The sequence below is a fragment of the Coregonus lavaretus genome, assembly GCF_964263955.1.
Source record: "Coregonus lavaretus genome assembly, chromosome: 29".
Classification (NCBI taxonomy): Eukaryota; Metazoa; Chordata; class Actinopteri; order Salmoniformes; family Salmonidae; genus Coregonus; species Coregonus lavaretus.
Window position 1 is genome coordinate 20,231,359 of NC_140016.1, and position 25,221 is coordinate 20,256,579.

The window sequence follows — 25,221 nt, forward strand, 5'->3', positions numbered from 1 at the left end:
ACCCTGGACAACACCCTGTCGTTCTCCGCCAACATCAAGGCGGTGACCCGATCCTGCAGGTTCATGCTCTACAACATTCGGAGAGTACGACCCTGCCTTACACAGGAAGCGGCACAGGTCCTAATCCAGGCACTTGTCATCTCCCGTCTGGACTATTGCAACTCGCTGTTGGCTGGCCTCCCTGCCTGTGCCATTAAACCCCTACAACTCATCCAGAATGCCGCAGCCCGTCTGGTGTTCAACCTTCCCAAGTTCTCTCACGTCACCCCCCTCCTCCGCACACTCCACTGGCTTCCAGTTGAAGCTCGCATCCGCTACAAGACCATGGTGCTTGCCTATGGAGCAGTGAGGGGAACGGCACCTCTGTACCTTCAGGCTCTGATCAGTCCCTACACCCAAACGAGGGCATTGCGTTCATCCACCTCTGGCCTGCTGGCTCCCCTTCCTCTGCGGAAGCATAGTTCCCGCTCAGCCCAGGCAAAACTGTTCGCTGCTCTGGCACCCCAATGGTGGAACAAGCTCCCTCACGACGCCAGGACAGCGGAATCACTCACCACCTTCCGGAGACATTTGAAACCCCACCTCTTTAAGGAATACCTGGGATAGGATAAAGTAATCCTTCTAACCCCCCAAATTGTAAAGTGGTTATCCCACTGGCTATAGGGTAAACGCACCAATTTGTGAGTCGCTCTGGCTAAGAGCGTCTGCTAAATGACGTTAATGTGCCCTTGAGCAAGGCACTTAACCCTAATTGCTCCTGTAAGTCGCTCTGGATAAGAGCGTCTGCTAAATGACTAAAATGTAAAATGTAAAATGTAAGTTGGAAGCACAGAATCGTCTACAATGTCATTGTATGCTGTAGCGTTAAAATTTCCCTTCACTGGAACTAAGGGGCCTAGCCCGAACCAAGAAAAAGAGCCCCAGACCATTATTCCTCCTCCACCAAACTTTACAGTTGGCACTATGCATTCGGGCAGGAAGCATTCTCCTGGCATTCGCCAAAACCAGATTTGTCCGTTGGACTGCCAGATGGTGAAGCGTGATTCATCACTTCAAAGAATGCGTTTCCACTGCTGCAGAGTCCAATGGCCAGCGAGCTTTACACCACTCCAGCCGACACTTGGCATTGCCCATGGTGATCTTAGGCTTGTGTGCGGCTGCTCGGCCATGGAAACCCATTTCATGAAGCTCCCGACAAACAGTTATTGTGCTGACGTTGCTTCCAGAGGCAGTTTGGAACTCGGTAGTGAGTGTTGCAACCAAGGACAGACGATTGTTACGCGCTTCAGCACTCAGCGGCCCCATTCTGTGAGCTTGTGTGGCCTATCACTTCACGGCTGAGCCGTTGTTGCTCCTAGACGTTTCCACTTCACAATAACAGCACTTACAGTTGACCGGGGCAGCTCTAGCATTGCAGAAATTTGGCGAACTGACTTGTTGGAAAGGTGGCATACTATGACGGTGCCACGTTTAAAGTCACTGAGCTCTTCAGTAAGGCCATTCTACTGCCAATGTTTGTCTGTGAGATTGCATGGCTGTGTGCTCAATTTTATACACCTGTCAGCAATGGGTGTGGCTGAAATTGCCGAATCCACTAATTTGAAGGGGTGTCCACCTACTTTTGTATACAGTGCCTTCGGAAAGTATTCAGACCCCTTGACTTTTTCCACATTTTGTTATGTTACAGCCTTATTCTAAAATGGATTAAATAAATAAAAATCCTCAGCAATCTACACACAATACCCCATAATGTCAAAGCGAAAACAGGTTTTTAGACATTTTTGCAAATGTATTAAAAAATAAAACCAGAAATACCTTATTTACATATATGTATGTGTATGTGTATGTATGTGTGTGTGTATATATGTCTGTGTACCTTGGATGGAAGCTGTGCAACATTAACCGCTGGCTGAATCTGTGTTAAAACGGCATACAGTAAGTTTATCTATTGTATTTGTAAAAGTATTTTGGAGTAAAATTGAATTAAAGTTACTAAGGTTTCCAAAACTGTATCACATTTGAGGACTGTTTGACGTTTTGGCTGTCAGAGCACAGAGATCCTATTAAATTACTATATGTATTATGTGCCAGAGCAAGTTTGCCTCTAGAGATATAATTAAGCAATAACGCTAGACGGGGTGTGGTATATGGCCAATATACCACGGCTAAGGGCTGTTCTTATGCATGACACAACTTCGGAGTGCCTGGATACAGCCCTTAGCCGTGGTATATTGGCCATATACCACAAACCCCTGAGGTGCCTTATTGCTATTATAAGCTGGTTACAAACATAATTAGTTATTTTGAGTCATACGCGTGGTATATTGTCAGCATACAGGACCCAAACTACCCGGTTTATAAAAGCCTATAAGGAACTGGGACGTAATGGAGTAGAACACTCCTTTTCAATCTGTCTCGGGCAATCTGATTTCCTAATGTTCAATGGTAATTTCGATAAATGATATCCCCATTGATTTACTACTTTTATTAGGTTTATTTGACAGAGACACAGCAAGACCCGCAAGCAAGTCAGAGGGTTTTCTCCGAACACACCCCGTGACACAATGAATGGGCCGACATGTGTACCGGACCTGAAGTGCAAATCAGTCGCGGCGAGCATGGAAGCCTAGGGAACGGGTAGAGCTACCACGGGTGCAGATCTTGGTGGTAGTTGCAAATATTCAAACGAGAACTTTGAAGGCCGAAGTGGAGAAAGGTTCCATGTGAACAGCAGTTGAACATGGGTCAGTTAGTCTTAAGAGATGGGCGAACGCTGTTCATAATGGAGATTATTAACCAAACAAAGTGGCAGCAGAGTTGACCTGTTGAAATTATAGATTGTGCCTTTAAATGCAAGTTATCAAATGAAATAAAATGTTATTGGTCACATACACATATTTAGCAGATGTTATTGCGGGTGTAGCGAAATGCTTGTGTTCCTAGCTCCAACAGTGCTGTAGTATCTAACAATTCACAACAATACACACAAATTTAGTAAAATAATGGAATTAAGAGCAATGTCTGAGTGGAATTGACTAAAATAAAGTAGAATACAGTATATACAGTGGGGAGAACAAGTATTTGATACACTGCCGATTTTGCAGGTTTTCCTACTTACAAAGCATGTAGAGGTCTGTAATTTTTATCATAGGTACACTTCAACTGTGAGAGACGGAATCTAAAACAAAAATCCAGAAAATCACATTGTATGATTTTTAAGTAATTAATTTGCATTCTATTGCATGACATCACCTACCAACCAGTAAGAATTCCGGCTCTCACAGACCTGTTCGTTTTTCTTTAAGAAGCCCTCCTGTTCTCCACTCATTACCTGTATTAACTGCACCTGTTTGAACTCGTTACCTGTATAAAAGACACCTGTCCACACACTCAATCAAACAGACTCCAACCTCTCCACAATGGCCAAGACCAGAGAGCTGTGTAAGGACATCAGCGATAAAATTGTAGACCTGCACAAGGCTGGGATGGGCTACAAGACAATAGGCAAGCAGCTTGGTGAAAAGGCAACAACTGTTGGCGCAATTATTAGAAAATGGAAGAAGTTCAAGATGACGGTCAATCACCCTCGGTCTGGGGCTCCATGCAAGATCTCACCTCGTGGGGCATCAATGATCATGAGGAAGGTGAGGGATCAGCCCAGAACTACACAGCAGGACCTGGTCAATGACCTGAAGAGAGCTGGGACCACAGTCTCAAAGAAAACCATTAGTAACACACTACGCCGTCATGGATTAAAATGCTGCAGCGCACGCAAGGTCCCCCTGCTCAAGCCAGCGCATGTCCAGGCCCGTCTGAAGTTTGCCAATGACCATCTGGATGATCCAGAGGAGGAATGAGAGAAGGTAATGTGGTCTGATGAGACAAAAATATAGCTTTCTGGTCTAAACTCCACTCGCCGTGTTTGGAGGAAGAAGAAGGATGAGTATAACCCCAAGAACACCATCCCAACCGTGAAGCATGGAGGTGGAAACATCATTCTTTGGGGATGCTTTTCTGCAAAGGGGACAGGACGACTGCACCGTATTGAGGGGAGGATGGATGGGGCCATGTATCGTAAAATCTTGGCCAACAACCTCCTTCCCTCAGTAAGAGCATTGAAGATGGGTCATGGCTGGGTCTTCCAGCATGACAACGACCCGAAACACACAGCCAGGGCAACTAAGGAGTGGCTCCGTAAGAAGCATATCAAGGTTGGTCCTGGAGTGGCCTAGCCAGTCTCCAGACCTGAACCCAAAATAAAATCTTTGGAGGGAGCTGAAAGTCTGTATTGCCTAGCGACAGCCCCGAAACCTGAAGGATCTGGAGAAGATCTGTATCTCCTGAGTGGCGCAGTGGTCTAAGGCGCCGCATCGCAGTGCTAACTGTGCCACTAGAGATCCTGGTTCGAATCCAGGCTCTGTCGCAGCCGGCCGCGACCGGGAGACTCATGGGCGGCGCACAATTGGCCCAGCATCGGGTAGGGGAGGGAATGGCCGGCAGGGATGTAGCTCAGTTGATAGAGCATGGTGTTTGCAACGCCAGGGTTGTGGGTTCGATTCCCACGGGGGGCCAGTATAAAAAAATCATAAAAAATGATGTATTCACTAACTGTAAGTCGCTCTGGATAAGAGCGTCTGCTAAATGACTGTAAATGTAAAATGAGGAGTGGGCCAAAATCCCTGCTGCAGTGTGTGCAAACCTGGTCAAGACCTACAGGAAACGTATGATCTCTGTAATTGCAAACAAAGGTTTCTGTACCAAATATTAAGTTCTGCTTTTCTGATGTATCAAATACTTATGTCATGCAATAAAATGCAAATTAATTACTCAAAAATCATACAATGTGATTTTCTGGATTTTTTACAAAAACAGTATGTAAATATATTGATAATGTTTACATACTGTTTTACTCATTTCATATGTACACTGGGGAGAACAAGTATTTGATACACTGCCGATTTTGCAGGTTTTCCTACTTACAAAGCATGTAGAGGTCTGTCATTTTTATCATAGGTACACTTCAACAGTGAGTGACGGAATCTAAAACAAAAATCCAGAAAATCACATTGTATGACTAGTGTTCCATTTAAAGTGACCAGTGATTATGTTATGTAGCCTGATGAAGTATATGCTATTTTATTCCGTAAACGTTTAAACTTAGCTTAACACCTCCATATGTCATTATCATTGAGCACATCACACGCAAAAATGTGATGTAGTCTGATAACTGAATCCTATTTGCTTCCTCTTTTGGATCCCAGACCGTTTTGGAGATGGCGAGCTTACGTCTGCAACAACAGAGTTTGAAAATGTGATGTGTGGACATTAAACTCAAAGTTATTTGGAAGCACAGGCCATGCGGCTAAATATTGGCATATCTGGTACCCACAGGAGGTTGGTGGCACCTTAATTGGGGAGGACGGGCTTGTGGTATTGGCTGGAGTGACGGGCTTGTGGTATTGGCTGGAGTGAAATAGTGGAATGGTATCAAATACATCAAACACATGGTTTCCAGGTGTTTGATGCCACTCAATTTGCGCCGTTCCAGCCATTATTATGAGCCATTCTCCCCTCAGGAGCCTCCACTGCTGGTACCCTTAAACCACAGGAGGCTGCTGAGGGGAGAACGGCTCATAATAATGGCCGGAACGGAGCAAATGGAATGGCATCAAACACTTGGAAACCATGTGTTTGATGTATTTGTTACCCATCCACTAATACCACTCCAGTCATTGCCACGAGCCCGTTCTCCCCAGTTAAGGTGCCACCAACCTCCTGTGCCTTACTGTAAACAAGTGCAACAGCTGTTCAATGGTAATTGATAGGCAATAGGCATACCCCTTGATTCTTGAAGAAGAAAATGTATGTACAAACAATGTATAAACAATGTAGGACTCTAGCTTCAATATATGGTTAAACTATCTTCTGGATGTTATGGACTATCGGTCCTTGCATGTCAAGCGCAATCTATGAATTTGAGAGGGGTTGCATTTCCTAAGCCCCATCTCTCAGCAGTATACCAAAACAAGTGGAAGGGACCCCCTTTTGTTGTTTTTCAAATTGTAGGCTAGCTTTAAAGATGCTCTATGCAGAAATCGCTCCGGCATTTCCTGGTTGCTAAAATTCTAATAGTTCGCCTAATTTCAGTTTATGTGACAAAATAAGCATATATAGTGTAGAGAATCATTGTACCATCTAAACCGCTGTGAAATATATTTTCCATAAGCAAAAAATATTGTATTTTCAGCTGTTTGAAGCTGGTGTACAAAACCGAAAGTAAAAGATGCAAAGACGAAACTTAAGAACGGGAAGCATAGAAATAGTGCACATAGAACCGATCTACTGCTTCTTAGACTTGCTTTCAATCACAATTTGTGAATTTGGTCGGAAAAAGTTGGAAAATGTGTGATAGCGTTGCAGCAATGGTAACTTTCTGTGTATTATCACTCATTCATCCCTCCATCCCATACCTTTTTAAAATAGGGATTTTACCCTATGACAAACAATGTCAGTATTAGTTAATGCTCACGTATACCCTTTAATCATATATCATTGGAAAGCTAAGATTCACAGCTATCCGTCATACACATTTTCGGAATGTTCAGGTCAACATAACTCTGACCTTTGACCTCCAGGGTACATATCAGAATGACCTGTATAAATTGCTTTAAAAAGGAAACATTTTAAACTTTGACAGGTGGTTCTGAAAGTTCATGAAATTAGCTTTTAAATTATATGTAATATAATCAACTTAGAAAGCACCAGCTACAGCTATTGTTTAGAAATTGCCCATATTGTGCCATTGACATTAGAATGTTGGACGCTTACCCACTGGGCACACACTGGTTGAATAACACTGTTTCCACATCATTTCAATGAAAATACGTTGAACCAATGTGGAATAGACGTTGAATTGACATCTGTGCCCAGTGGGTAGCAATAGAATTCCATATAGTGGGGGTGCTATGTTTTTGGATTGTACTTTTTGGAACCAAATTTCACACATAGCTAGAACAGGAAAGATGTGTAGATACAGGGCCATCACAGGATTCACACATTCATCCCACAGAAGCCTTTTTCCAATATGGCTACAAAACAACTCAATGGGGTCTTATTGGATCAATTTCATATGACCATACCTATATGAAATATAATTGTAGTATGCCCAATAATATCTTACACAGTGGGGAAAAAAAGTATTTAGTCAGCCACCAATTGTGCAAGTTCTCCCACTTAAAAAGATGAGAGAGGCCTGTAATTTTCATCATAGGTACACGTCAACTATGACAGACAAATTGAGAGAGAAAAAATCCAGAAGATCACATTGTAGGATTTTTAATAAATTTATTTGCAAATTATGGTGGAAAATAAGTATTTAGTCACCTACAAACAAGCAAGATTTCTGGCTCTCACAGACCTGTAACTTCTTCTTTAAGAGGCTCCTCTGTCCTCCACTAGTTACCTGTATTAATGGCACCTGTTTGAACTTGTTATCAGTATAAAAGACACCTGTCCACAACCTCAAACAGTCACACTCCAAACTCCACTATGGCCAAGGCCAAAGAGCTGTCAAAGGACACCAGAAACAAAATTGTAGACCTGCACCAGGCTGGGAAGACTGAATCTGCAATAGGTAAGTAGCTTGGTTTGAACAAATCAACTGTGGGAGCAATTATTAGGAAATGGAAGACATACAAGACCACTGATAATCTCCCTCGATCTGGGGCTCCACGCAAGATCTCACCCCGTGGGGTCAAAATGATCACAAGAACGGTGAGCAAAAATCCCAGAACCACACGGGGGGACCTAGTGAATGACCTGCAGAGAGCTGGGACCAAAGTAACAAAACCTACCATCAGTAACACACTACGCCGCCAGGGACTCAAATCCTGCAGTGCCAGACGTGTCCCCCTGCTTAAGCCAGTACATGTCCAGGCCCGTCTGAAGTTTGCTAGAGTGCATTTGGATGATCCAGAAGAGGATTGGGAGAATGTCATATGGTCAGATGAAACCAAAATAGAACTTTTTGGTAAAAACTCAACTCGTCGTGTTTGGAGGACAAAGAATGCTGAGTTGCATCCAAAGAACACCATACCTACTGTGAAGCATGGGGGTGGAAACATCATGCTTTGGGGCTGTTTTTCTGCAAAGGGACCAGGACGACTGATCCGTGTAAAGGAAAGAATGAATGTGGCCATGTATCGTGAGATTTTGAGTGAAAACCTCCTTCCATCAGCAAGGGCATTGAAGATGAAACGTGGCTGGGTCTTTCAGCATGACAATGATCCCAAACACACCGCCCGGGCAACGAAGGAGTGGCTTCGTAAGAAGCATTTCAAGGTCCTGGAGTGGCCTATCCAGTCCCCAGATCTCAACCCCATAGAAAATCTTTGGAGGGAGTTGAAAGTCTGTGTTGCCCAGCGACAGCCCCAAAACATCACTGCTCTAGAGGAGATCTGCATGGAGGAATGGGCCAAAATACCAGCAACAGTGTGTGAAAACCTTGTGAAGACTTACAGAAAACGTTTGACCTGTGTCATTGCCAACAAAGGGTATATAACAAAGTATTGAGAAACTTTTGTTATTGACCAAATACTTAGTTTCCACCATAATTTGCAAATAAATTCATTAAAAATCCTACAATGTGATTTTCTGGATTTTTTTCTAATTTTGTCTGTCATAGTTGACGTGTACCTATGATGAAAATTACAGGCCTCTCTCATCTTTTTAAGTGGGAGAACTTGCACAATTGGTGGCTGACTAAATACTTTTTTCCCCACTGTAAATGTTCATAGTGATGTAGAATACATAACCAAATGAGCCAAGTGTGCCAGATATATAAAGATGTTAAATTATTCACAGAATTAATAATTAAGCTGTCTGATTCGTTGATTTCTGAAGACGTTATGATCAGTAATTGCAATATTTCATGATTAAACATGTAAAATGGATATACAATGTTATATTAGCTGTTTTTATAAAACAGAGGACTAGAAACTTGTTGCAAACATTACAGCAATCTAAAAAAATTTAGCTGACATGAGCTAATTGAGTGATTGCTGAACACTACCAAATTTCGAAATTGCACCTTGTGTATTTGACTATTCTAACTCCCATCAGTAAGTTGGTATCCCCGACTGAGTTCCTAAAAATTAAATATACACTACCGTTCAAAAGTTGTGGGTCACTTAGAAATGTCCTTATTTTCGAAAGAAAAGCAACAACAAAAAAATCCCATAAAAATAACATCAAATTGATCAGAAATACAGTGTAGACATTGTTAATGTTGTAAATGGCTATTGTATCTGGAAACGGCTGATTTTTAATGGAATATCTAGATAGGCGTACAGAGGCCCATTATCAGCAACTATCAGTCCTGTGTTCCAATGGCAAGTTTATAATTTTAAAAGGCTAATTGATCATTAGAAAACCCTTTTGCAATTATGTTAGCACAGCTGAAAACTGTTGTGCTGATTAAAGAAGCAATCTCTCCCCAGCCTCTCTCCTACTGTGTAAATTACATGTTTCCCACTAATCCCTGGCTCCTGGGGTGACTATAACGTGCATCGAGCCCCCGCGGACGGCTCACCGTGCACTAATAAAACCAGAGACAGGCTCCCCCGCGTGCAAATGTGAGAGACGCTTCAGCATGACAATCACTTCCCTGAAGAGGATGATGACTGCTCAGGCTGAACTCCTTCCTGAGGAGGAATAGACTGTCATTAACATGTCAGAGGAGGTTAAACAGTTAAGTATCAGTAAATATAATGTATTAATTGTTACCTAAATGCCTCATCTCTTTAACACTGGTTGATTATGACACAAGTATCCATGGCTGCGTTTACACAGACAGCCCAATTCTGATATTTTTTTTCATTAATTGGTATTTGATCAATCAGATCAGCTCTGAAAAAGATCTGGTGTGACTGGTCAAAAGATATCAGAATTGGGCTGCCTGTTTAAAAACATCCTAAGATCCTCCACGCTATATTGACTCAATACATTATAGAATGGTCATATATCCCTTTATTTGACAATCAACATTTTGTTTTTTATTGTGTAAAGTATCATAAGTGATTGTTGTAAAGTCATCTGATTTGTCCCCTAATTGAGTGAGTGTCCCTTAATTTTCATGGGTCTGTGGGGCGTCCATCTGTGCCCGGTTCAGGTGGAGAATTGGTGAGAGATGTCTGCCCTCTGCTGGATATAAAGGTGGTAGTGACAATTCTGTAATAAAAACACACCTGTACAAGGATCCATAGGGACAAATGGGGAGCAACTGTTCTTTAACTGAGGTGTACGGGGGGCTCTCTGGTCATATACTTTATCCTTTGAGTGGTTGACTACTTCCATGAGGTGAGTAGAAGTGTCAGGCGTACACCACACTACCACTACCTGCCACACACACACACACACACACACCTGAACGTTACCTAGTTCATGGTATGAGTGGCTGGAGGGGGGTAAACTCATTGTGTTGCAAAATTGATGGTCCATATTATCTTACATCTACCCAGCGCCTGTTTTGGAAACAAAGCAGTCATTAACTATTCACTAAATGATTTTGAACAGAAAAATATTCCAGGCCTGTGGATCCGGAGCGAGGCCTTTGTCGCTGAAACCCCTGGAGTCTGATTTCAGACTGGTGAATAAGACGTGACGGTTCCTCTGGTTCTATTTAGTGGAGAGATGAGGACAGGAAGGGTGTATGGAGTTCAGAGACAACAGTGATTGGTGTGTGTACTGTTCATTCGCACACATTATACACTTGCAGTGACATTTGAAGCAACACAGTGTTGTCAATTTAATAAATGTTATGTTTTTAATATAAAATGTATTTGTCTGTCTGTACAGAGATGACAAGAAAGAGTTAAATGAATTGACAAACTTCAGAAATGTCATATAACAGTCCAATAGTCTTTCTTCCATTGTTGTCATGGTGCCTTGCCGATAATCAGAATGCTCATGAGGAAGATCATGATGAAGAAGATCCACATAAAGAACCTATCCATCACCCTGGCAACCTTCTTCCACTATGACCCCTTGGTGCAGGTGGCCCTCTGCTCCCAGAAGCAGTTGGCAATGTATTCCACGTTCCACACCAGCTTGGAGTCCACCCCAGGTAAGCTGCTGCCATGACTACAGAACACACAGGGGTCAAAGGTTACTGAGGCCACCACAGCAGCGACCACGGCTGCCTTTTCATCCTCTGGACAGCATGGCGGAGCCTCCTTACAGCAATCTCCCAGGGAGCGGTTCCCGTTGGACTCAAAACCCTCGTACTTGGAGCTGAAGAGATGGGTCTACTCATCTCTGGTGATGTGGTGTTGGGGTCAAGGCTTGGGGTGACATTGAGGTCCAGGGGTTTGGGGTCTGGGGTGTTTGTTGCGGTACTGGTTCTCTTGCCCGCTGTGGCCTCCCGGTTTCCCTTTGGCCTGGTGGTGGGGGCTGAAGTTGTGGTGGTGGAAGTCGTCCTTGTCACGACTTCTTCCGAAGCTGTCGCCTCTCCTTGTTCGGGCAGGCTTCGGTGTTCGTCGTCACCGGCCTTCTAGCCACTGACGCTCCTCATCTCATCATTCCATTTGTTTTGTCTTGTTTATTACACACACCTGGTTCATATCCCCTCATCAGTACCTGTATAAGTGTTCCCTCTGCCCCCTTGTCTTTGTGTGTGATTGTTTATTGTGGAGGTTAGTTTAGCTCGGTGGAGCTCCTGTTATTTTGTATCGCCGGGATATTTCACCAGTGTGCCTTGTTGTTTTCCAGTGAGCCTGTTTTACGCATTGCTGCGTACCGCTGTGTTTTGGAATAAACCCTTCTGTTCTGTGATTTACCCTCCTGCGCCTGACTCCTTCAAAATCACTCATCACAGTCCTGTCGAAAGTGTGAGGAGGAAGAGGAGGGGGAAGAGGTGGCAGGGACACAGTTCACTCTCACCTCGTAGACGAAGAAGATCTTGGACATGTAGTTGATGATGAGGACTTTGGCCCAGTGGGAGACGGGTTTGGCTTCGGCACCACAGAAATTAATGTTCATGATGAAGATGGTGAGCGCTGTGGAGGCTGTGATCATCGTCATGGTAGCAATGTAGTACTTTCCTGTGTGACAGACAGAAGATAGGAAACAAGTTACTTCATGTAAATACATGGATTCTGTGTGTGTGTGTGCATGTGTGTGCACTTGCCAATAAGGGGCACACTCTCAGACGGCGGCATGCTCTCGGCCACCGTGAGCTGGAACACGGTCAAAGCCAGCAGCACGGTGACCCCCAGGGACACCTTCTTTCCAGAGTCAGCCGGCAGGTAGAAGCCCAGCGGGGCCAGGAAGGAGATGAGGAAGCAGGGCAGGAGAAGGTTAAAGATGTAGAAGGACGAGCGGCGTTGGAGCAGGACTGTGTAGGTGATGTCAGGGTAGGGGTCGGAGCAGCAGCCGTACATGATGACGTTCTTGGTGGCCGGCATGCCGTAGCATTCCCACTCCACGAAGTCCAACAGGTCTCCACTGTCCATGCGCATGGCTATGTCAACCTGGGAAGAGACATCGGAATAGAGGGTGAAATATAATAGGAGTGTAACAGTAGTGTTTTAGTAAAGCATGTATAATGCACACACACATACAGTGAGGGAAAAAAGTATTTGATCCCCTGCTGATTTTGTACGTTTGCCCACTGACAAAGACATGATCAGTCTATAATTTTAATGGTAGGTTTATTTGAACAGAGAGACAGAATAACAACAAAAACATCCAGAGAAACGCATGTCAAAAATTTTATACATTGATTTGCATTTTAATGAGGGAAATAAGTATTTGACCCCTCTGCAAAACATGACTTAGTACTTGGTGGCAAAACCCTTGTTGGCAATCACAGAGGTCAGACGTTTCTTGTAGTTGGCCACCAGGTTTGCACACATCTCAGGAGGGATTTTGTTCCACTCCTCTTTGCAGATCTTCTTCAAGTCATTAAGGTTTCGAGGCTGACTTTTTGCAACTTGAACCTTCAGCTCCCTCCACAGATTTTCTATGGGATTAAGGTCTGGAGACTGGCTAGGCCACTCCAGGACCTTAATGTGCTTCTTTTTGAGCCACTCCTTTGTTGCCTTGGCCGTGTGTTTTGGGTCATTGTCATGCTGGAATACCCATCCACGACCCATTTTCAATGTCCTGGCTGAGGGAAGGAGGTTCTCACCCAAGATTTGACGGTACATGGCCCCGTCCATCGTCCCTTTGATGCGGTGAAGTTGTCCTGTCCCCTTAGCAGAAAAACACCCTCAAAGCATAATGTTTCCACTTCCATGTTTGACGGTGGGGATGGTGTTCTTGGGGTCATAGGCAGCATTCCTCCTCCTCCAAACACGGCGAGTTGTGTTGATGCCAAAGAGCTCGATTTTGGTCTCATCTGACCACAACACTTTCACCCATTTCTCCTCTGAATCATTCAGATGTTCATTGGCAAACTTCAGATAGCCCTGTATATGTGCTTTCTTGAGCAGGGGGACCTTGCGGGCGCTGCAGGATTTCAGTCCTTCATGGCGTAGTGTGTTACCAATTGTTTTCTTGGTGACTATGGTCCCAGCTGCCTTGAGATAATTGACAAGATCCTCCCGTGTAGTTCTGGGCTTGATTCCTCACCGTTCTCATGATCATTGCAACTCCACAAGGTGATATCTTGCATGGAGCCCCAGGCCGAGGGAGATTTACAGTTATTTTGTGTTTCTTCCATTTGCGAATAATCGCACCAACTGTTGTCACCTTCTCGCCAAGCTGCTTGGCGATGGTCTTGTCACCCATTCCAGCCTTGTGTAGGTCTACAGTCTTGTCCCTGACATCCTTGGAGAGCTCTTTGGTCTTGGTGGAGAGTTTGGAATCTGATTGATTGATTGCTTCTGTGGACAGGTGTCTTTTATACAGGTAACAAGCTGAGATTAGGAGCACTCCCTTTAAGAGTGTGCTCCTAATCTCAGCTCGTTACCTGTATTAAAGACACCTGGGAGCCAGAAATCGTTCTGATTGAGAGGGGGTCAAATACTTATTTCCCTCATTAAAATGCAAATCAATTTATAACATTTTTGATTGATTTTTTTGTTGTTATTCTGTTTCTCACTGTTCAAATAAACCTACCATTAAAATTATAGACTGATCATTTCTTTGTCAGTGGGCAAATGTACAAAATCAGCAGGGGATCAAATACTTTTTTCCCTCACTGTATATACTGCATTCTATTCTATAATATTCTACTGTATCTTAGTCCATGCCGCTCTGTCATTGCTTGTCCATATGTATATTTTCTTAAATTCTATTCCGTTTTGTGTGTATTAGGTATATGTTGTGAAATTGTTAGATATTACTTGTTAGATATTACTGCACTAGAAGTACGTCAGAACTAGAAGCACAAGCATTTCGCTACACCCGCTATAACATCTGCTAAACGAGTGTATGTGACAAATAACATTTGATTTGATTTGGTCATTATGGCCAAACAGTTCTATTTTTGTTTCATCAGACCAGAGGACATTTTTCCAAAAAGTACAATCTTTGTCCCCATGTGCAGTTGCAAACCGTAGTCTGGCTTTTTTATGGCGGTTTTGGAGCAGTGGCTACTTCCTTGCTGAGCGGCCTTTCAGGTTATGTCGATTTAGGACTTGTTTTACTGTGGATATAGATACTTTTGTACCTGTTTCCTCCAGCATCTTCACAAGGTCCTTTGCTGTTGTTCTGGGATTGATTTGCACTTTTCGCACCAAAGTACGTTCAACTCTAGGAAACAGAACGCGTCTCCTTCCTGAGCGGTATGATGGCTGTGTGGTCCCATGGTGTTTATACTTGCATACTATTGTTTGTACAGATGAATTTGGTACCTTCAGGCGTTTGGAAGTTGCTCCCAAGGATGAACCAGACTTGTAGAGGTCTACAATGTTTTTTCTGAGGTCTTGTCTGATTTCTTTAGATTTTCCCATGATGTCAAGCAAAGAGGCACTGAGTTTGAAGGTAGGCCTTGAAATACATCCACAGGTATACCTCCAATTGACTCAAATGACGTCAATTAGCCTATCAGAAGCTTCTAAAGCCATGACATCATTTTCTGGAATTTTTCAAGCTGTTTAAAGGCACAGTCAACTTAGTGTATGTAAACTTCTGACCCACTGGAATTGTGATACAGTGAATTATAAGTGAAATAATTGTTGAAAAAATTACTTGTGTCATGCACAAAGTAGTTTGTTAACAAGAAATGTGTAGTTTTAATGACTCCAACCTAAGTGTATGTAAACTTCCGACTTCAACTGTGTGTGTGTGTGTGTGTGTGTGTGTGTGTACAGTGGGGGGAAAAGTATTTAGTCAGCCAGCCACCAATTGTGCAAGTTCTCCCATTTAAAAAGATGAGAGAGGCCTGTAATTTTCATCATACGTACACGTCAACTATGACAGACAAATTGAGAATTTTTTTCTCCAGAAAATCACATTGTAGGATTTTTAATGAATTTATTTGCAAATTATGGTGGAAAATAAGTATTTGGTCACCTACAAACAAGCAAGATTTCTTGCTCTCACAGACCTGTAACTGTGGAGGACAGGCTCCTCTGTCCTCCACTCGTTACCTGTATTAATGGCACCTGTTTGAACTTGTTATCAGTATAAAAGACACCTGTCCACAACCTCAAACAGTCACACTCCAAACTCCACTATGGCCAAGACCAAAGAGCTGTCAAAGAACACCAGAAACAAAATTGTAGACCTGCACCAGGCTGGGAAGACTGAATCTGCAATAGGTAAGCAGCTTGGTTTGAAGAAATCAACTGTGGGAGCAATTATTAGGAAATGGAAGACATACAAGACCACTGATAATCTCCCTCGATCTGGGGCTCCACGCAAGATCTCACCCTGTGGGGTCAAAATGATAACAGAACCACACGGGGGGACCTAGTGAATGACCTGCAGAGAGCTGGGACCAACGTGTCCCCCTGCTTAAGCCAGTACATGTCCAGGCCCGTCTGAAGTTTGCTAGAGTGCATTTGGATGATCCAGAAGAGGATTGGGAGAATGTCATATGGTCAGATGAAACCAAAATATAACTTTTTGGTAAAAACTCAACTCGTCGTGTTTGGAGGACAAAGAATGCTGAGTTGCATCCAAAGAACACCATACCTACTGTGAAGCATGGGGTGGAAACATCATGCTTTGGGGCTGTTTTTCTGCAAAGGGACCAGGACGACTGATCCGTGTAAAGGAAAGAATGAATGTGGCCATGTATCGTGAGATTTTGAGTGAAAACCTCCTTCCATCAGCAAGGGCATTGAAGATGAAACGTGGCTGGGTCTTTCAGCATGACAATGATCCCAAACACACCGCCCGGGCAACGAAGCAGTGGCTTCGTAAGAAGCATTTCAAGGTCCTGGAGTGGCCTAGCCAGTCTCCAGATCTCAACCTCATAGAAAATCTTTGGAGGGAGTTGAAAGTCCGTGTTACCCAGCGACAGCCCCAAAACATCACTGCTCTAGAGGAGATCTGCATGGAGGAATGGGCCAAAATACCAGCAACAGTGTGTGAAAACCTTGTGAAGACTTACAGAAAACGTTTGACCTGTGTCATTGCCAACAAAGGGTATATAACAAAGTATTGAGAAACTTTTGTTATTGACCAAATACTTATTTTCCACCATAATTTGCAAATAAATTCATTAAAAATCCTACAATGTGATTTTCTGGATTTTTTTTTCTCATTTTGTCTGTCATAGTTGACGTGTACCTATGATGAAAATTACAGGCCTCTCTCATCTTTTTAAGTGGGAGAACTTGCACAATTGGTGGCTGACTAAATACTTTTTTTCCCCACTGTATGTATGTATGTATGTAGGCTACTACCTCTGCCAAGGGGTCTAATCATTTATGGCACATGTGGTATGGTATTAGCCCCATGGAATGCTGGTTCAAGCCTCCCTCCACTGTTACCCTCTCAATAACCTAATAGCCCACACTGAGGAAGGGTCCTGTCTAGAGAGTTGTCTGGGGTGTGGAGAGATGTGACGTCTTGGTCGAAGTGCAAGGCGCATGCCGCATAATCCAATGCATAAAATGAGCGCACTTGGACGTTTTAAATATAAAAGCAACAATGTCGATCTAGGTCAGAGAAAATAGACTGTTAATATGATATAAAATAAGCCATAGAAATAAACTCAGCAATAAAATAAACGTCCTCTCACTGTCAACTCTGTTAATTTTCAGCAAACTTAACATGTAAATATTTGTATGAACATAACAAGATTCAACAACTGAGACATAAACTGAACACGTTCCACAGACATGTGACTAACAGAAATGGAATAATGTGTCCCTGAACAAAGGGGGGGGGGGGGGGTCAAAATCAAAAGTAACGGTCAGTATCTGGTGTGGCCACCAGCTGCATTAAGTACTGCAGTGCATCTTCTCCTCATGGACTGCACCAGATTTGCCTGTTCTTGCTGTGAGATGTTACCCCACTCTTCCACCAAGGCACCTGCAAGTTCCCTGACATTTCTGGGGGGAATGGCCCTAGCCCTCACCCTGCGATCCAACAGGTCCCAGACGTGCTCAATGGATTGAGATCCGGGCTCTTCGCTGGCCATGGCAGAACACTGACATTCCTGTCTTGCGGGAAATCACGCACAGAACGAGCAGTATGGCTGGTGGCATTGTCATGCTGGAGGGTCATGTCAGGATGAGCCTGCAGGAAGGGTACCACATGAGGGAGGAGGATGTCTTCCCTGTAACTCACAGCGTTGAGATTGCCTGCAATGACAACAAGCTCAGTCCGATGATGCTGTGACACACCGCCCCACACCATGACGGACCCTCCACCTCCAAATCGATCCCGCTCCAGAGTACAGGGCTCGGTGTAACACTCATTCCTTCGACGATAAACGCAAATCCGACCATCACCCCTAGTGAGACAAAACCGCGACTCGTCAGTGAAGAGCACTTTTTGCCAGTCCTGTCTGGTCCAGCAACGGTGGGTTTGTGCCCATAGGCGACGTTGTTGCCGGTGATGTCTGGTGATGACCTGCCTTACAACAGGCCTACAAGCCCCCAGTCCAGCCTCTCTCAGTGTATTGTGGACAGTCTGAGCACTGATGGAGGGATTGTGCGTTCCTGGTGTAACTCGGGCAGTTGTTGTTGCCATCCTGTACCTGTCCTGCAGGTGTGATGTTCGGATGTACCGATCCTGTGCAGGTGTTGTTACACGTGGTCTGCCACTGCGAGGACGATCAGCTGTCCATCCTGTCTCCCTGTAGCGCTGTCTTAGGGGTCTCACAGTACGGACATTGCAATTTATTGCCCTGGCCACATCTGCAGTCCTCATGCCTCCTTGCAGCATGCCTAAGGCACGTTCACGCAGATGAGCAGGGACCCTGGGCATCTTTCTTTTGATGTTTTTCAGAGTCAGTAGAAAGGCCTCTTTAGTGTCCTAAATTTTTATAACTATGACCTTAATTGCCTACCGTCTGTAAGCTGTTTGTGTCTTTAACGACCCTTCCACAGGTGCATGTTCGTTAATTGTTTATGGGTCATTGAACAAGCATCGGAAACAGTGTTTAAACCCTTTACAATGAAGATCTGTGAAGTTATTTGGATTTTTACGAATTATCTTTGAAAGATAGGGACCTGAAAAAGGGACGTTTCTTTTTTTGCTGAGTTTATGTTTATATTTCCATGGGCTTAACTCCATTGTAGGATTTCCCAAACATTTCCTAAGTACAGCTAAGGCCACTGATTTACCTCCGAGCAAAAGCATCGCAAAGCACACAATTGGAACCATCTTTCGCATTTAGGATTAATAAATCCAGAAGGAAACAGGAGGATGTTGGATCAACACAAATAACCGCTCCTTTGTTTAAATCCATCCAGGTTTGCATGACGTCCATTCAACCCCAATTGAACTCAATTGCTGATAACAGCCCACATTTTCCATTCGTCCTCTGCGCGCTGTAGGGCAGCGCTTATTGCTTGGCAGGGGAGGTTGCATGCCTGCTCAGACACTGAATAGGACCCTGGCTATCACGTAAAACGTGCAGACCGGGGGAAACCAGATGCCCCCCGACCATCGGCTCAACACAGGATCTATTCGGCTGTAAATCAAACTCTTGGCAGGTGTTTGCGAGGCAGCAACAGGTTGAGGCAGAATATTCAATATAATAGGCCTAGGCCTACCAATTGGCTTGGATATCAGGTTTGGATAGGGCATAGGAATGGTTTGTGTGATTTTATCATCATGGATGCCAGGGTAGTCAAATGATTAGGCCTACAATTTCCCATCAAATACAAAGACTCTGATTGTGGGTGTTGGTTGCCTTGGAGGGCCCTCAGGAGACCTGGGTACATTTTAGTCATTTAGCAGACGCTCTTATCCAGAGCGACTAACAGTGCATACATTTTCATACTGGCCCCACGTGGGAAACGAACCCACAACCCTGGCGTTGTAAGCGCCATGCTCTACCAACTGAGCTACAGGGTAATAGGGCATTGAGGGAAGAGATGGTACATGATTATATCTGGGTGGTATAACCAGTAGATGTGTTCCTGTGAGGGTATTCAAGTCCAAAACACAGGGTTGTCTTCTTCACAAAACCTCAACCTGGGACCTAAACTGTTACCACCCTGACAATCACTGTTAGATCACCTCTCACTTTACTAAGTATCATTGGACCTACACTAAATCCCACAGCTTGTCTCAGCTCTGGCAGAAGACTTGGTGGCGTGCCAGGGGAGAGATATTCATCAAGGTAACAAAAAGAGATACAAAACAAGCTTTTCTGACTTGGGAAACCTGAGGCTGGGTTAGTCTGTATCTCGATAGCAGGTGTCGCTGTGCAGCAGGGGAGTCTGCTTGGGTCGCAATAGGGACACTAAGGCCTAACTCCAGTCCCCACACACAGTAGGCCTATTTACACACAGACTGATACACACAAGCTTGTAAGGGCATTCTTCCCAGTGCAGGCAGGCTGCAATATGGGTATCAGAGAGCACTGCCAGGTTCACTCCTGTGATAAAAGATGGACCTGTTGGCAAGGCTGGCTCAGACACAACATGCTACCTACCCTGCCATCTGGTTGTGTTCAGCCTAATAACTCTCGCCTGACTACACGAACAATATGCTCTGTGGCTTTTCTCAAACATGAACTGATAGCCCATTGTACAATGTGTTAATCTACTAGCATGTGGGTTTTTAAATCATGTCTATTGACAGAATCAACCCATTTAGTCCTTTGGTGATGGTGCAGTGCATACAAATTAACTTATTGAAATAAATATGCATATGTATGAAGCATGGTTACACGCACACAATTCTAAATCGTATTTAATATGCATGTTCTACTTTCCCCAAGTATTTAATTCCCACTGGACTTTGTTTCTTCCAGCGTTATAAATTTAGCTCCTCACCCTAGATTTTTACACACATACAGGGAGGGAAGGCTACTAATCGCACACACACATATGCAAACACAATCAAAATAATTCTGCAATATAATTAATTTCTAAAGAGTACATAACATCCCCACACATTTTGGATTAATTTACAGACTTTAATAGCTTTATTTACAGATGAATTATTTTGACCGTTTTTTTTACCTCTGTTGGCGTAGTTCAGTGGATGCGATATCTTTCAAACCACTATTTTTTTAACTCCCAGTCTTAATTTGCTTGAGTAGCGTTATCAGTGAGCATTTCCGTTTTGTTTTCTTTCTAAAAACCGGAATCTAATCATCTTCCTATAGGAGGCCAGAACCAGATAAAAAAAAGGGGAAGAAGAAAGAGTGATGATGATGATAGTCATGACAGGGTTGAGAGGGGTGTGGCTACCTGCTGATGGGGTGGGCAGGGGAGTTTGGGATAGTAAGACTTAGACAGGTGACACATGATGTGGCTACTGCAAGTGCTAGGAAACATCAGTGATGTGGTAAGTGCCAAAATGGTGGAGATGGCTCTGTTCAAACAATCCTACACCGCTTCCTTACTTTCTTCAAGGTCATAACTGATGTAAAAGGATTGTATAAGTCATAGGACACCAGTGGAGAGTGTTTGGACAAAGCCAGCGAGTCTGAAGGAGTTGGGATGGTAATGGACATGAATAGGGTCCAGCATGAGTAGAGAGGAAGAGGAATGGCACATGGCCTAAGGGAAGGAGTCATTTGATTGAGGTATGTGAAATGATGGAAGGGAATAGTGCCAACGAGAAGATAGCAGGGAAGATGGAGGAGAGTGGTACAGCGATGATGACGACAATGAGAGAAATGCCAGGAGGTTGAGAGGGGGTATCCAACAGGTAGATGTGAGGGGTCAGAGGAACAGCAGAGAATAGAAGAGGGCTTCAGATGGAGGGAGACTGAAGGAGAGGGGTATGGAGGGGTCAGGTGGGGGCGTTGAGACTCAGTTACTGAGCAGTAGCTCTGTTGCTGTTTCCACATCCCAGGATTTCGACGACAACGCCACTATTACTGCATTCTATGGAGATAGGATAAACAGGAGCGTAAGAAGTTTATAACACTGTCATAACTGTGATACAGTATTCAAACAAAACTGAGATCCATTGGTGAACCATATTAAAACGGGATCAAAGAACACCACCTATCAACAGTGATATTGTAATACGATAATAAAGTGTAAATGACTTATGAAGGTATGAGACAGTAATAAGGGGTTGGTCACTCACTTTGTCAAAGCCCATGGCACAGAGTTTGTCTATTTTGCGGGTGTACTCTGGACTGGACGAGGGGGCGCCGGCATACACATGAGACCAGAGTCTGGCTGTCTGTTTGAACATCTCTGGGTTCTGCTTATACTGGAGAGAGAGAGAGCAAAAAAATAGAGAAAAGGAGAGAGAGAGAAAGACCACACCACAATATTGAGCAGGCAGCAAGACCGCAGCATAGAAACCTCACTAGGCTACAATTTAGTAAATCCCATTTAGTTTACAAACAAATGACAAAAATCTACAAACATTACAGGCATACTTATTATGCATGCTCTCCCACACACAGACACCCAGTATTCCTCTCACCTGATTGGCCACCACAGCATCCTGTGGGTCATCTGGTTCTGCAGCTGCCAGTAAGGCCTGTAGTGACAGCAGCACTGTCCTCAGCGTCATAGCTGCCGCCCTGTCAGACACAGAGGAGAGGGTGTTAGAGTCCTAAGAACTGGGATCAGCCGTAACAAAGACATGACAATGAAAAAACGAGACCTTTTAAGAGTATTTGAACAGAGTGACTTACCACTGGTCTTTGAGGATGTCCAGACATATAGCACCTGTGACTGAGCTGATGTTGGGATGCCAGATCTTTGTGATAAATCGCACCTGGGGGGCCGTGGGAAGCACATAAACAAGCATGTGAATTAGCGAAGGACTTTACCCTGGCAAAGGTCAATGTGGTCAAAATTCACAACTGAACGACAAACATTAGAATATGTTAGATTTTTATACATACCTTTGGTGGATTGAAAGGATATGTTTCTGGAATTTTAATTTCTAGTTGATATCTGCCACCTGAAAAGTACAGAAAGCAAATAGTTATGACAGCAAGAACTCCAACATATGCACAAGTTCTGACTAAAATATGGGATCAAGCGACTGCTCAAATTGTCTGTAATCTTTTGCATGACACAACCCTCACTCCCTTCAGGCAAAACTGATTTGAATCCTATTGTGGAGCAGTAGACAGACTGGAGTTTGCCCAAGGTAAGGTAAGTAAGTCTGCCTCAGCCCTCAACTCAACACAGGTAGGTCTGTCCCAGGTAAACCAGTTAGGTGTGTCCACAGTCCCAAGTCAGCACCCCCCCTGGGCCTCTCACCTTCATATGGCGTGTCAGGTGGCCCTGCGATCTCCCCCTTCAGCTCTGTGAAGTTCTCATCCACCAGGTCCACCTTTATCTGGTTTTTACTCGTCTGTCAGAGAAGAAGAGAGAAGCAGAGGTCATCAGTTGGTTATGTTGGGGTGTAAAGGAAAGGAGGGGTAGCCATAAGAGGGTACCTCAAGTCTACCAAACTTCCTCTCAACACAGACATACTCACAGAACGGTGAAAGCTAATTCGTTTACATGATCTGTCTCCTTCCACTTGAATATGACAGATAATTTGATAAGAAGCAACAGTATGAGAGGTTTGGCAGTTCCAAGTAGTGACTTGTGCTACAGATTCATACGGGATATGCTAAACTAGTTAGCTAACGTTAACTCCATTCACTATTGCAGTACTACCATGACATGACATTTATGTTGCTCAATACCTTTAACTTGCAATGCATGGCATGAAGCATGTCATAATCACCTGCAACAGGACAAGTAGGTAGAAAATGTCACGCTAGCTTTCGAACCCAAATCTGCCAATGCGGCAGAAGTTGACACCCTGGTAGTAAAGACACAGCGTTAACTGTGGGTGGCAAATATCATACTTTTTAGTTGACTAGTTAGCTACCACCCCTAGTTTGACTTCAGAAAGGTTCATTAAGCCTAATATTAAATCAGTGTGGGGCGTATTTGCGTGACTTCTTTCATTACTCTCACAACCCTCGCCTATAGCTAGCTAGCTACCGTTAGTTAGCTACCTTCGTTAGAAACGCTAACGTTAGCATCCAGGCAGGGAATTTCCTGTAGGCTAGTTAAGTTAGCAGCATAACGTTAACCAACGTTGCGAAAAATCAAATCACGCGTTCCTTCCTTGGCCTTCGTTTGCAAGCAAGGTAGTTAGCGCCTTGTCCTTCACTTTTGTTAACATCTGGCTAAGTAACCTCAGTAGCTAGCTAACAAAACACTCATTTTCAACAACAGCCAATATGTTAGACACCAACTCAGCTAGCAATTTAGCGTAGCCTCACGGTCGATTGAAAAAAAATAAGCCCACCTCCTCGCTTTTGAGAACCTCTTTAAATTCCCGTTTTATCCTTTGAACCGCGATGTTGGCCATGATTTCGCCGTGTTTCTGTCGGAAGGGAACACGATCCTCTCGCTCAGTCAGGCCTCGCTTGGCTTCAGCCCTCCTAGTAGCTAGCTAACTTAGCTAATTCGCAGTCCCCCTCGCACTTTCGTTCTCTCTGCCTGTCACTTTGGATCCGAGCAACAATAACAGTTGCAAGGTACAGCTAGTTACCACTAAATGCTAAGTTCTGCGGAAACGTGACTGAGCCCCGATGTCATAAAATATAAGGCTAGCTAGTTACAAAAGATCCGAGGGACATGTGTCTTTTCTCGCAATATTGCAACAATGTACGCAGTTCACGGTCGGTGATCCTGGAAACATTTTAATACCAACTGCATGCAAGCTGAAATGCGGATCATGTGATTTCGACAGCATTGCTTTTCTGTACGCTGCTTGCTATTAGTTCCCTCCCTGTCATTACATTTTGGAGACGCTTATGTCAGCAATAACTGGTACACCTATTTATTGTATAAGTGGACAATGAAAAACAGGCCTATAATTGCTTATATATGCTTGATTATATTGTCCAAAGTATAAATTAATTGAACATACATAAATAATGACACTACATTTAACATTATATTTATTGTTACCTAGCTGAACCTCAATGATGCAACATGGGGCAACATTAAGAATCTGCCTATAGAAAAATATGTATCTGGGTCACAACTCTCAATTCAACAGTATACACTTATGTGGTTCACTGCTTCATAAACCCTGACTGGATCTAGAATGATGACGGGGGAAGCGATAAGCATAGGATAAGAACAACGTCAAACGTTATTCTATCAATCTATCAAAACAAACAAAGCCTTCCCTTATTTGTATTAGTGATCTTTGGCTGTCTCAACCTAGAAAAACTGTTTCATGTGGAGATGCCATATCTCTACAAATGACAGCTCAATATGACTTATCTATCTACGTATGTCAGTTCATTTGTATACTAAAATCAGAATCAGACTCTGTGGTAAACTATGGTATTCATTCGTCCTCTACTCTGTCTCTGACTATTTTCTACCTTTCTCAGCTTGTTTATCATGGTCAGTTCTTTGTCTCTCTGTTATCTCACCAAGGGCCTTGAACCAGCGTTGGGACAAAATACCCCCACTAGGGGGTAGCAGTGTCTCAAAGAAACAGTGCGTACATGAGCAGCAACATTTCTGGCACAATCAAAGCTTCTACAACAGAAAACATCAACTTTGAAAAAGGGAAAGCTGCAACATACACTTGTATTTTATTGAATTTCATATATAGCAAATTATTATGGTTTCATTGACATAA

The 25,221-nt window shown here is 43.7% G+C and overlaps 1 protein-coding gene and 1 pseudogene across 2 annotated transcripts; both read right to left on the minus strand.

Annotated features, from left to right (window-relative positions):
• Positions 1 to 10,934: 10,934 nt before the first annotated feature.
• Positions 10,935 to 20,885, minus strand: LOC311104601 (neuronal acetylcholine receptor subunit alpha-9-II-like; annotated as a pseudogene). The gene is made up of 4 exons: positions 20,829 to 20,885; positions 12,185 to 12,527; positions 11,864 to 12,098; positions 10,935 to 11,448 (listed from the first exon to the last, which is right to left on the minus strand). The product of its transcript is annotated as a neuronal acetylcholine receptor subunit alpha-9-II-like (transcript).
• On the minus strand, positions 20,310 to 24,350 carry LOC311104705 (ubiquitin-conjugating enzyme E2 K). Its single transcript, XM_084146587.1, has 7 exons — positions 23,866 to 24,350; positions 22,818 to 22,911; positions 22,454 to 22,512; positions 22,241 to 22,323; positions 22,027 to 22,126; positions 21,679 to 21,807; positions 20,310 to 21,470 (listed from the first exon to the last, which is right to left on the minus strand). Exons 1-7 carry the CDS (start codon positions 23,926 to 23,928, stop codon positions 21,396 to 21,398), a joined length of 603 nt encoding a protein of 200 aa, XP_084002713.1. The 5' UTR covers positions 23,929 to 24,350; the 3' UTR covers positions 20,310 to 21,395.
• Positions 24,351 to 25,221: the final 871 nt, after the last annotated feature.

Bases quoted from the DNA above. Each gene is read 5' to 3' on its own strand.
- LOC311104705 (XM_084146587.1), bottom strand. From the start codon at position 23,928: ATGGCCAACATCGCGGTTCAAAGGATAAAACGGGAATTTAAAGAGGTT. The intron at 22,912-23,865 runs GTGGGCTTATTT...CTTCTCTGACAG, and splicing joins AGGTTCTCAAAAGCGAGGAG to ACGAGTAAAAACCAGATAAA. The intron at 22,513-22,817 runs GTGAGAGGCCCA...TGTACTTTTCAG, and splicing joins ACCTGACACGCCATATGAAG to GTGGCAGATATCAACTAGAA.